General features: G+C 42.0%; 1 protein-coding gene across 1 annotated transcript in view; it reads left to right on the top strand.

The window, feature by feature from the left end:
• Positions 1–13,219, top strand: part of PAX4 (paired box 4) — a 97,454-nt gene that overhangs the window by 70,436 nt on the left and 13,799 nt on the right. Inside the window, exons 7-9 of the mRNA XM_073624000.1 lie at positions 901–979; positions 7,805–7,899; positions 10,305–10,407. Coding sequence (XP_073480101.1) covers positions 901–979; positions 7,805–7,899; positions 10,305–10,407 — 277 coding nt within the window. The remainder of the gene's footprint in view (positions 1–900; positions 980–7,804; positions 7,900–10,304; positions 10,408–13,219) is intronic.

The following is a 13,219-nucleotide window of genomic DNA, read 5'->3' as shown; positions in this document are numbered from 1 at the left end:
TAAGTATAATAATTGATATTTGCTATTGCTTATAAAACATCATGATCTTCAAAACTGGATTTCCAAGAGTGCTTGGCAAACTGCAAAACATGGCTATTGTAATGAAGACATATTCATTTCTTATGTATACTAAGTATACCCTTTTTAAAACACAGCAATGCCAATAACTTACTATGTAAGCATAGTTTGCAAAAATCGGTCCTTTATTTACAATTCAAAAAACACCAAATTAAGCTTTTGGTCTGTAACTTGGCACTCTCAAAGTGTTACTAAACCCAGGACCCTGCATATCTGGTCTACCACAGTACACAGAACATGGACATACAGTCATTTTAGTAAATATAAATTGCTAAATACCTTTTCTCATCAGCAGTATATAGCGATCTTGTGACTTCTGTCAGTCTCCAGCTGAGCATTGCTTAAAGCTTGTAGTAGGAGCTTTCTGACTGTACTACTAGACTGCCAGACCCCTGACCTTCTGTCTGGACAGTGCTGATTGGCCCTGTGCTGATCACATGCACTCTCCCAAGAAAAAAAAAAACCTCTCTAAGCAATACACACCAAATTGAGCTTGTGCAGCCTGACTTCATAGACTCATGTTATCAGGAAATTATAAGGGGTCAGTGGAAAAAGGGGAGGATCAGAGGAGGCAGGATCAACCAGCCTTTTTACACAGTGCAAATGATTAACCTCTTAGGTTCCACAGAGAGTATAACAAGTATGCTTTATGGCAGATACAGACTGATTGTACTGTTGTGGGTTTAGTAACACTTTAATAACAACATGCAAAATATTAACACTTTTAATAAAACATAATTCACCACATCATTATTAGGAAAAAACAGTCTGAAAATGATATGTCATCCAGAAATGTGATGCCCTTTGTTTTACTTTTTTCAGATTTGGTTTTCCAATCGAAGAGCAAAATGGAGACGTGAAGAGAAGATGAAGAGGACTGTGCACCTTTCAAGTGGCTCAGGTAAATTTTATCCATTTGGTTGTTAAAAAAAAATCCATAACACCGAAGATCTTAATTCATGAAAGAGAGATGTTACACTAAAATGCATTCCATTTGCTACAGTTCACAAATTAAAAAGGACCTATCTGCAAAAAAAAAAAAAAAAGTGGAATCTATGTATATTTGTTTGCCTGGATTATACTGTATCCTTTTCCTGTTTCGGTGCTTAGTCTGAAATACTGGTGTATGAAAATTTAGACTTTAGACCAGTCATTGACAACAAATCTAACAATGGCCACATCCTAGTAAATGTTACTGTACCTGTGATTTCCCACTGAAGAATGTGAAATCCCAGATACAGACAAATATCAGGGAATGTCTTGATGATACAAATAGGCAAATTGAGAAGGCGGATGAATGTTAGGCAATGCTTAAAGTCGTACTCTGGGCATAACAAAAACACTTTTAAAGCCTCCATCTGCAACCCCTTCAAAAACATGAAAACATTTTTTTTTTCACTTACATAGTTCTTTCATCACATGGCCCCTTCCAGATCTCTGCAGCAGTAGAAAGTTGAAGGAATTAGCAGAGTGCCCTACATGTCTTCCCAGTACACAGTAGGCATGTCCTTCCAGATGAAAGATACAGCTTTTGTAGGCAATCCCCTGTCAATGTTCCCCAATCTTGTGCACTGAGAAAACTTTCCACCACAGAACATATACTCACAACACCACAAGTCCAGCTGCCACTTTTTGGTCCTGAAAGCTGTGTCTCTGTTGGCAAAATGTGTTTTTCAGCCTTCTCCAGCACTCAAAAAAGTAACTGCAGTGTTTGGCTGTGGCTGAGAAAAGCAGACTTTGGGGGTTATTTACTAAAGGCAAATCCACTTTGCACTACAAGTGCACTTGGAAGTGCAGTCGCTGTAGATCTGAGGGGGACATGCAAAGATAACAAAAAACAGCATTTTTGCTTGCACACGATTGGATGATCAAATCAGCAGAGCTTCCCCTCATTTCAGATCTTCCCCTCAGATCTACAGCGACTGCACTTTCAAGTGCACTTGTAGCGCAGAGTGGATTTGCCTTTAGTAAATCAACCCCTTTCATCGCAGAGTGGATTTGCCTTTAGTAAATCAACCCCTTTGTCGTCTGTCACATTTCTTCTATTCTTCCCTGATGGAGTGTGCAGCTTCTGTAGCTTGCTGTATATCTACATGAGACAGTGGGGGTTATTTACAAAAGGCTAATCCACTTTGCACTACAAGATCACTGCAAGTGCACCTGGAAGTTCAGTCGCTGTAGATCCGAGGGGGACATGCAAGGAAAATAAAAACAGCATTTTTGCTTGTACATGATTGGATGATAAAATCAGCAGAGCTTCCCCTCATTTCAGATCCTCCCCTCAGATTTACAGTGCACTTGTAGTGCAGAGTGGATTTGCCTTTAGTAAATCAACCCCACTAACAGCTATGCCCAAGGAAACAGAGTAGTGATCTGGCAAAAAACAAAGCCTGCCTTTCCCTATCTTTGTGCAGAGATTAAATATCCAAATAATGGGGTCGCTGAAGCTTGTTAAAGACAATGCATCCCCAATTTTAGCATATTCGTGTTCAGTCTCACTGGATTTTTAAGGTGTCACACCTATAAATAATAGTTTATTTGTTGAAAATTATAGTTTTATTTCATGTATTAATAAAAACATAAAACAACACTAGTACTCCCAACAATATGTTGTTACAGCATGATGAACAGTATCCAATACACCCATATATACTACACTTAAAGTAGCTGTAAAGGCTCAAGTTTTTTTACCTTCATGCAGTAAAACAACATTCTGTGTTCAGCAGTCCCCTCCTCCCAAAAAAAACTTACCTGAGCCCCATCCCGATCCAGTGATGTACACAAGAGCCGCATTGGCTGAGATAGCAGCTGCAGCCATAGGCTCCCGCTACTGTCAATCACAGTCATAGAGCCACTGAGAAAAGAGCGGGGGTGGGACCGAGCTGCATTCCATGTGTGAATGAACACATGGAGCAGTGCCTCGGGAGCGAGCCTGCTCAGGTGCCTCTAGAGCAAGCTGCTTGCTGTGGGGCAGGATGGAGGGGTCAGTAGAGCCAGAGGGGGACCTGAGAAGAGGAGGATCAAGGCTGCTCTGTGCAAAACCATTACACAGAGCAGGTAAGTATGACATGTTTATTTAAAAAAAAAACAAGCCTTTAATGTCACTTTAAGCATTACCCTATACAGCTATTATGTTCTGATAAGAGGAAAAAATCCTTTCAGAATATCCTGATATTAATTACAATGTAGGAGGTTATCACTGTCTTTGACGTATTATCCCACAATAAATCTGTTTCTTCGGAAATATGGGAAATATATGGGAAAAGAAAGGCAGGCAAAACCTGTTTAATTTTAATAAACCCACCCAAAGTAAAGACACATTACATGGGGGCACTGAGGGCACTGTCCCCCTTGCTGCACATACAGCAGGCATAGGTGTCCAGTCCCCTAGAGAGGAGATGCTGGGGAGAAAGCCTGTGGAGGGTAACTTCAGGAGATAACTCAACAATGCAAAAGAAAATCTTTTATCATAGGACATAGGATAAAAAGGTAAAAATTACTTACATCTATGTTGAAAACTATTTTTGCCCAGAAATAAGATTTATTCAAAGATGCTATCTCAGATGCCAAAACTGACCTCTATACTAATATAATACACCCCAGCAGACATTTCAGGACTACACGGCAATGAATAGAAGAACTCTCCATCCAACAACTAAGGTTACAAATTATTACTTTGTACAATTTACACAAAGTCAGGAGAAAAAAAATGGGAGGCAGAATATGCGAGCGAGAGGGATGCCATATTCAATTTACTCTTCTGATATTAAAACATATGCTAAAAGACTTAAACCAGCCAATTTATCTGTTCAAAAGACAATCCCTGGAATTTAGAAAGACTGGCGCAGACAGATTTTGCAAAAGTGTCTTCTGTGCATTCTAAAAGTGGTGCAGTATGCGCCAAATTTGTGTACTTATCTAGAATAGACGCAAGACACTTTTGCAAAATCTGTCTGCGCCAGGGTCTCTCTCTCTGTATGACAAAATAAGAGTTGGTCCTAATTAGCTCCACTTTTGTAAGCAACGAACTGTTGGTATTTTATTTTGAGTTTGGTATATTCATTACGCTACAATGTAAAAGTGGCACATTTTAGGATTACCAAAATTTTGAACATGGTTGCTGTCAGAATCAAAAGTGTTGGAAATGCTTTATGGATTTAGTGCAATACAACAAATAGTCCATAAATAAACTTGATAGACCAGAATCTATGAGCCGTCAGTTGATAAATTGGTCCAACACCACACCGCGGTAGCAAACGTGTCTCCACTCCTCAGTTGGGTGTAAACTCACCAGAAAGTATTGCCTCACACTCTTGTGTTTTGGCTTACGAGCAGTTAAAGTGGTAGTAAACCCGCTGACTTTTTTTTTCCCCCTACACCTGTAAGGGAAAAGGCTTAATGAGCTAGTATGCACCGCATACTAGCTCATTATGAGATACTTACCTTAGAACGAGGCGCCGGCATCTCACCCTGTCCATGCCGAGGGAGCTGACATTTCCCCTCGGCGTGCCTTCCGGGTATCGCGGCTCCGGCGCTGTGAGTGGCTGGGGCCGTGATGTCGTCACTCCCGCGCATGCGCACGGGAGACTTTTTTTCCAGCAAAGTCCGGCGGCTGCTGGGCTTTCAGCCGAGAATCCCCTGTGCGCATTCGCCGCTGCAGTCAGCGGCTCATTGCGAGGGAAATATCTCCTAAACCGTACAGGTTTAGGAGATTTTTTTTTACCTACAGGTAAGCCTTATTATAGGCTTACCTGTAAGTAAAAGTTTAAAAAAAAGGTATACAACCGCTTTAACCACTCAGAGTTTAAGTGAATTCCATCGGCACGTGTTCCAAAGTGTGTAATATGTGGATGGAATGAGATTCCAGATGTAAGTGTGATATCATCAAACCATCAAAAACATTTATTTAAAAACACACAGCTCAATGGTATTGTACTTAGAAACAGGCAAATTAAAATTGCATTCGTGTGGTAGAGGTGCCAGAAATACCCAGTCGCGGCAGACATAGGGTATGTGTCAGTTCTCACCCGACCTAATGTTCAAAACATACAGAAATTAATCTTCTGTTCGTTGGATTTGGGACTCATCAATCCTTTTCAGTACTCCCTTGCTGCTCCTTTCTTTGACGCAGACTGCAAGGAGAGGATGTATCAACTAGATGCCAGCATGATTTGTCCCTCAATGGTCTTCAGCAGTAAGGGATTAGACCAGTGATGGCGAACCTTGGCACCCCAGATGTTTTGGAACTACATTTCCCATGATGCTCAACTACACTGAAATGTAATTCCAAAACATCTGGGGTGCCAAGGTTTGCCATCACTGGATTAGACTGTTCAGTGTTCACATTTGCTTAAGAAGAAGTCTGTCCTGTAATTGCTCAGTACTAATCGATTTAGAGTAATTCATGCCCCAATCCCTCTTCTGTTATAAGTTTTACCAGGAATAAATTATAAAAAGACAAACCCATAGACCCATAGACCTATGTTTATTGGAGCTTGAATGAATGGACTGTTGTTTGGGTGACTGACAACCTCTGTACTACTTGGGAAAGAACTTGTTAAATTCAGCGGCTTCTGCAGGGGTAGCACTACACTTTTGGTTCTGGTGGAAAAATCAAACTTTTATTGTGACTTCTTTGCTGAAACATACACTATATTACCAAAGTATTGGGACAGCTGCTTTTACACACACATGAACTGTAATGGCATCCCAGTCTCATGCCCCGTACGCACGGTCGGATTTTCCGATGGACAATGTCCGATCGGAGCGTGTTGTCGGAAATTCCGACCGTGTGTGGGCTCCATCGGACATTTTCCATCGGATTTTCCGACACACAAAGTTTGAGAGCAGGCTATAAAATTTTCCGACAACAAAATTCGTTGTCGGAAATTCCGATTGTGTGTACACAAATCCGACGGACAAAGTGCCACGCATGCTCAGAATAAATAAAGAGATGAACGCTATTGGCCACTGCCCCGTTTATAGCCCCGACGTACGTGTTTTACGTCACCGCGTTTAGAACGATCGGATTTTCCGACAACTTTGTGTGACCGTGTGTATGCAAGACAAGTTTGAGCCAACATCCGTCGGAAAAAATCCTAGGATTTTGTTGTCGGAATGTCCGAACAAAGTCCGACCGTGTGTACGGGGCATTAGTGCGTAGGGTTCAATACTGAGTTGGCCCACCCTTTGCAGCTATAACAGCTTCAACTATTCTGGGAAGGCTGTCCACAAGGTTTAGGAATGTGTCTATGGAAATGTTTGACCATTCTTCCAGAAGCGCATTTGTGAGGTCAGGCACACACATAGGTTGGACTTGATGGACTTGTGTCTTTTTCAACCTCACCTACTATGTAACTATGTGGACGAGAAGGTCCTGGCTCGCAGACTCCACTCTAATTCATCCCAAAGGTGTTCTATTGGGTTGAGGTCAGGACTGTACAGGCCAGTCAAGTTCCTCCACCTCAAACTCGCTCACCCATGTCTTAATGGACCTTGCTTTGCACTGGTACAAATCATTTGGTGGAGAGGGGATTATGGTGTGGAGTTGTTTTCCAGGGTTGGACTTGGCCCCTTAGTTCAAGTGAAGGGAACTCTTAAGGCGTCAGCATACCAAGACATTTTGGACAATTTCATGCTTCCAACTTTGTGGGAACAGTTTGGTGATGCTCCCTTCCTGTTCCAACATGACTGCACACCAGTGCAGAAAGCAAGGTCCATAAAGACATGGATGAGCGAGTTTGGGGTGAAGGAACTTGACTGGCCTGCACAGAGTCCTTACCTCAACCCAATAGAACACATTTGGGATGAATTACAGTGGAGACCGTGAGCCAGGCCTTCTTGTCCACATCAGTGCCTGACCTTACAAATGCGCTTCTGGAAGAATGGGCAAACGTTCCTATAAGCACAACCCTAAACCTTGTGGACAGCCTTCCCAGAAGATTTGAAGCTGTTATAGCTGCAAAGGGTGGGCCAACGCAATATTGAACCCTACAGACCAAGACTGGGATGCCATTAAAGTTCATGTGCGTGTAAAGGCAGCTGTCCCAATACTTTTGGTATTTTAAAGTGTTAAATATGTTATGATTTGTAATCTGCTACAGCTGCCTACTGAATTGGCTTGAACAAGAGACCGAGTTGTTCTTGAACTCACTGTCTTTGTGGCGCTATGTAATCTATGAACAGTGCTTCCAGACTGTACATGGGGATTTGACTGTTCTGCCAAGTCCAGTAGGAAGATTTTTCAGTATTCAAATGCTTTCCACTAGACTTGGCAAAACAGTCAAGCATTAGTGTACACTTCAGGAGTGCTGCTTATGGTGTTCAATGAACTCTACTCATAGTCATAGGAGGGGTGCTCCAGCTTCAGTTCAAGCTGTGCTGGCTGCAGTCAGAGCCAGGTGGGACTTGGGCATTCTACAAACGCTCATGTATTCTTACCCTTCTTCCACTGGATTTTTCATTCTCACCTACATTTCTTTGTCTTTGAAATGACCTGCCACCAAAAAGTCCTCCAGCCAATGGTAGGTATGTGGTTAAGAATGGCTTAGTGATAACTTTAAATTTCAGAGGAGCCTGACAATTTATTTTTTAGAGTAATGCATTCTAGTTGCACTTTGAAATGACCAGTTTGTGGTAAAAGCGACTTTACTGTAACATCACATTCTGTCAATGTAACTGTAATGGGTATGGTGCTTAGATGCAGTTGTCTTATGTTTCTTTACAGGTTCACGATGTGAAGTGATGTTTCCGCCTTTTAGAAGTCTAACACTTGGTTTTTCACCTTATTCCTCGATGTTCAACAGCTGTCTGTCACCTCAGGTAATAAAAGTTGACAGTCAAAACATATTATCTATTAAAACTTAAATAGATTCTTTCCTGAGATGCACTCAAACTTTACCATTGCTCATCCCCTTCAGAAAATGCTAGTTTCCTGGTTATTTTGTTGACACAATGGCTTCAGTACTTTCATTTTGGTTTTTTGTCCCGTGTGTACCCAGCTCAAGGGTGTCTGAATACAAGAATAGGCACAAGGAGAGAGGTCAGCAGTTGAAGCTCTTGCACAGAGGCAACGTTTCTCATTGAAATACTGCACAGATGTGGAAAAAATACAAAAAACACACAAAGATTGTGAAGAAATGAATACACATGCCTTTTATTTAGACAGTATTTACTTATCTTGGACTTAGACTTAAAAGAGAAGTATGGAAATCAGTTTTACTGCAGATACTAACCTAGGTGGATGCTGCATCTGTCCCTGGTGCCTCTTCACTGAGAGCCGAGCCATCGAACATTGCCGATGCCTCAGTTTTCTCAGCTCCCTGAGCAGAGAACTGCTGCCTGTCAATCAGCAGCTCTCCTGCTCTGCTCCTTCACGCTCTCACTGGAGCACTGAGCTGTGGAAGGGCAGGGAGCTGCTGTCTCAGCCTCTCTGCGGCTTGCTGAGAGGGTGAGACGACTATCAGTCCAGGCACCTGGTGGATCCAGACTCCCGGAGTCGGGATGACACGATGCCTGGACTGATATTGGTGACGTCAGCAGAGAGCGGACTTCAGACCACTCTCTGCTGAAAACGGGTCACCGGAGTGTAAAGCGGATTGCACTCCTGTGACCCATAGGAGAAGCCCAGCCTAATGAGCTCAGTCTGGACTTCTCCTTTAAAGTGTTACTAAACCCACAACAGTAAAATCAGTCTGTATCTGCAGTAAAGCATGCTTGTTAGACTCACACAGGGACCTAAGGGGTTAATCCCCTGCATTGTGTACAAAGGCTGTTTGATCCTGTCTCTCTGATCCTCCTCTTCTTCCACTATCTCCAAAAAATAACCTGATATTTACAGAGCCAGGGGACAGGCTGCCCATGCTCAGTTTGTTGTGTATTGCTAGAGAGTTTTTTCTTGGGAGGGTGCATGTGATCAGCACAGGGCCAATCAGCACTGTCCAGACATGTCCCTACAGAGGAAAACTCCTCCTACAAGCTTTACTAGGAACTGATAGAAGTCACAAGACTGCTATCTACTGATGATTAGAAAAGATATTTATCAGTTTATATTTACTAAAATAATTGCATTTCCATGTTCTGTGTACTGTGGGAGATCAGATATAGTGAATGCCGGGACCTGGTTTTAGTAACACTTTAATCTTGAATTACACCTCCAATTTTGCCATAAATTAATTGATGGGAGTTTTGGGCAAAAAGGACATTAAAGTATAACTAAAGGAAAAACGTTTTGTTTTGTTTTGGGTAGGGTGGGAGGGATTAGAACGCTTGTCTGTTTTATTTATTTATTTCAGGTACTTATATAGCGCTGTCAATTTATGCAGCACTTTACATATACATTGTACATTCACATCAGTCCCTACCCTCAAGGAGCTTACAATCTAAGGTCCCTAACTCACATTCATACATACTAGGGACAATTTAGACAGGATCCAATTAACCTACCAGCATGTCTTTTGGAGTGCGGGAGGAAACCGGAGTACCTGGAGGATACTCACGCAGGCACAGGGAGAACATGCAAACTCCAGGCAGGTAGTGTCATGGTTGGGATTCGAACCAGTGATCCTTCTTACTGCTAGGCGAAAGTGCTACTCACTACACCACTGTTTTTATTGCTGTCTGTGGCCCCGTTAAGGAGATTCACCCTCTCTATTTTTCCTTTTTACCATTATCATTGAAAGTGAAAGTAAAAGAAAATCCCAAATTTTGGGTTGTCCCCAGAATGGGGACACTAGTTCTGGTGACCTGGGGGTCCCCAAGGAATTCCCTTAATTTGCAGGGATTTCCTCTCACTTCATGTTTATGGGACAGGAAGTGAAGGGAAATCTCTGCAATGGGACAAAGCTGGTGAAAAAAAATCTGACAGGGGTTATAACCCTCCCTTATTCTAAACAAAATGTAAAAAGAAGTTTTGCCTATAGTTCTAATTTAAGGGCAGGCTGGATTGACTGCCCATGGGCCTCACAAATGAAAATTTTAGCAAAATCATACATGTAGTTTTGGCTTTATAAAGAAAAAGGGAACACGTACTTGAACCTAATTATAATGGCAAAATACCACATACATATTTGTCCTAAATGGAAGTAAGTCATCCACTGAAGTAAATGTGTCCTCCAGATAGAAGAGGTTAGAAGATATTGTGAATTTACCAAACATACAGTGTGCTCACCAACACTATATATAATAACTGTCTTTGTAATTTACCCCATATTCCTGCTTTTTCATAGAGAGAGCCAACAGTGAATACTGCATCCTTTGGACCAGACAGAATCTCACCATATAAGTGTCACCCTAGTGCTTCCCCACCATTCACAGGAGAAGAGGCTCCAAGTAAGAGTTGTGCATGATGAGAAATAGAGCCTTGTGAAAACCAGGCCAATCCAGCAGGTTCTCAAATGTATCTGAGTAACTAGTAATAATGGAAGGGGCTGTAATAGACCCGTGTTTATAGCAGCAAATAAGAAAGAGAAAATCTGAAGTTCAAGAACAACACGGAATTATTTGAGGATATCAGTTTTGACTATATAATGTTAAGCTTTAGAAGCTAATTTAAATCATTAAATAAAATCAAACACTTTCAGTAGAACAAGGAAAGCATTATTTTCTGACTGCAGTAGATGCCAATCAGGATTGACATTACAGAAATCTTACAAATACAAGATAGGATTTGGTTGGTTGTTATAGATACTGCAACTGGCATTTAGTACACTGTTGTGTTATATTTTGTATTTTTATTTATTGTATTTGTCTTCACTCTATTATACTGACTGACAACACAACTTATGCAGAATGCAACAATAAATACCCCTACTGCATTATGTTTCAGATTGACAAAGCCAAGATGTAGCAAGAGGGAATATTATCTACATATGGGTGTACTAACAGGACAGTAAAGGGCTTATACAGTATCTCACAAAAGTGAGTACACCCCTCACATTTTTGTAAATATTTTATTATATCTTTTCATGTGACAACACTGAAGAAATTACACTTTGCAACAATGTAAAGTAGCGAGTGCACAGCTTGTATAACAGTGTAAATTTGCTGTCCCCTCAAAATAACTCACAGCCATTAATGTCTAAACCGCTGGCAACATAAGTGAGTACACCCCTAAGTAAAAATGTCCAAATTGGGCCCAATTAGCCATTTTCCCTCCCCTGTGTCATGTGACTTCTTAGTGTTACAAGGTCCCAAGTGTGAATGGGGAGCAGGCATGTTAAATTTGGTGTTTTCGCTCTCACTCTCTCATACTGGTCACTGGAAGTTCAACATGGCACCTCATGGTAAAGAACTCTCTGAGGATCTGAAAAAAAGACTTGTTGCTCTACATAAAGATGGCCTAGGTTATAAGAAGATTGCCAAGACTCTGAAACTGAGCCACACACGCAGCATGGTGGCCAAGACCATACAACAGTTTACCAGGAGAGGTTCCACACAGAACAGGCTTCGCCATGGTCGACCAAAGAAGTTGAGTGCACATGCTTAGTGTCTTATCCAGAGATTGTCTTTGGGAAAAAGATGTATGAGTGCTGCCAGTAGGGATGAGCTTTGTGTTCGAGTCGAACCCATGTTCGACTCGAACATCGTCTGTTCGATCGTTCGCCGAATTGCGAACGATATGGGCCGTTCGCGCCAAATTCGTGTGGCGCGTCACGGCCCATAATTCACTGCGGCATCGCAGTGCATTGCTGGCTGATGATTGGCCAAGCATGCACTATGACCCGCATGCTTGGCCAATCACAGCGCCGTATGAACAGAGAGCCGTAATTGGCCAAAGCCAAGGAGGCTTTGGCCAATTATGGCTCAGGGGATTTAGTACACGCCCCACACTATATAAGGCCGCCTGCACGGTGGCCCTGCGTAGTGTGTGTTCCGGCGTTGAAAGAGATAGACAGAGGGACAGTGTCATTTGATTTGAGTTAGATAGATTAGGCAGAACAGTCAGTCAGTTTAGCTGCACTTACAGTGTATTGTGTATATATATGCATCCCAGGTGTTGCATATATATATATATATACACTGTATTCAGTTTAGCTAGATCTGTTCCTGTTATCTTCCTACTGACAGGCAGGCTTGTCTTGTTACAGTATTTACAGCTACCTGAAGAAAATTGCTGGTGTTCTTTTGATCCTATTAGTACCACAGTCAGGCAGCTAGACTATTTATAGTTAGTGCAGTGCGTCCTGCTCACAGTGTTCAGCTAGATCCGTTCCTGTTATCTTCCTACTGACAGGCAGGCTTGTCTTGTTACAGTATATACAGCTACCTGAAGAAAATTACTGGTGTTCTTTTCATCCTATTAGTACCACAGTCCACATTAGGTAAAACCTGAAGGCTATATCAGACATCAGTATTTAGGAACTGTGTTTGATATAGTGTTCAGATGGGGGGAAATCACCCCTGGAAAAGCCAAATTTGGAAGATGCACACCAATTTACGAATGTCAACATGTGCTAGCTGCCATCAGGGGGGATCAAGGGACGTGTTTTGGGGGAGTAAGCCCTTCCTCAACGCTACATTATAATTGAGGAAGGGGTTGCACCCCCAAAACTCGTCCATTGATCTCCCGTGATGGCAGATAGCACATGTTGGCACACTGTGTGCATCCTCCAAATTTGGCTTTTCAAAACATTGCAAAAAAATTTAAAAGCTTGGACCACAATCCAAAAAGTGATTTTGTGGGGTTTTAAATTCGCACCAAAACATCAATGATGTTATTATTTTTTTTAATAACATCATTGATTTTTTGCTGTATGTTTTGCAGTTCGACATTACACCCCACGATCTCCCCGATCAGGATCTGGGCACTTTCTGATGTGAAACGTTCTGGATCCACAACATCACGATCACCTAAAAAGAGAGAAACAAAACAAAAACAGGTCTCAAAAATCTGCCACCATCCATCTCTTTTACCTGAGCCTGTGGTCGCAGACACTCACTTGTTGTGGTGCCAATCTCCACCACATCTTCTTCTTCCTCCTGCTCAGCTCAGTGGGGGGTCTCTGGTCTCCTCGGATGAGGGGTGTCCTCCGAGTCTTTTCTCCCCTATGTAAAACAAAAATGGTATAATTATCACACAGATATTTGATGGCAGAACTAGAAATAGGAAACATTGCTTGGAAGTGGGGTACAATTGTCTATT

Source organism: Aquarana catesbeiana, linkage group LG03 (genome assembly GCF_042186555.1).
Source record: "Aquarana catesbeiana isolate 2022-GZ linkage group LG03, ASM4218655v1, whole genome shotgun sequence".
Classification (NCBI taxonomy): domain Eukaryota; kingdom Metazoa; phylum Chordata; class Amphibia; order Anura; family Ranidae; genus Aquarana; species Aquarana catesbeiana.
Note: the sequence above shows the minus strand (reverse complement) of the source record. Positions and strands in the feature narration are given on the sequence as shown.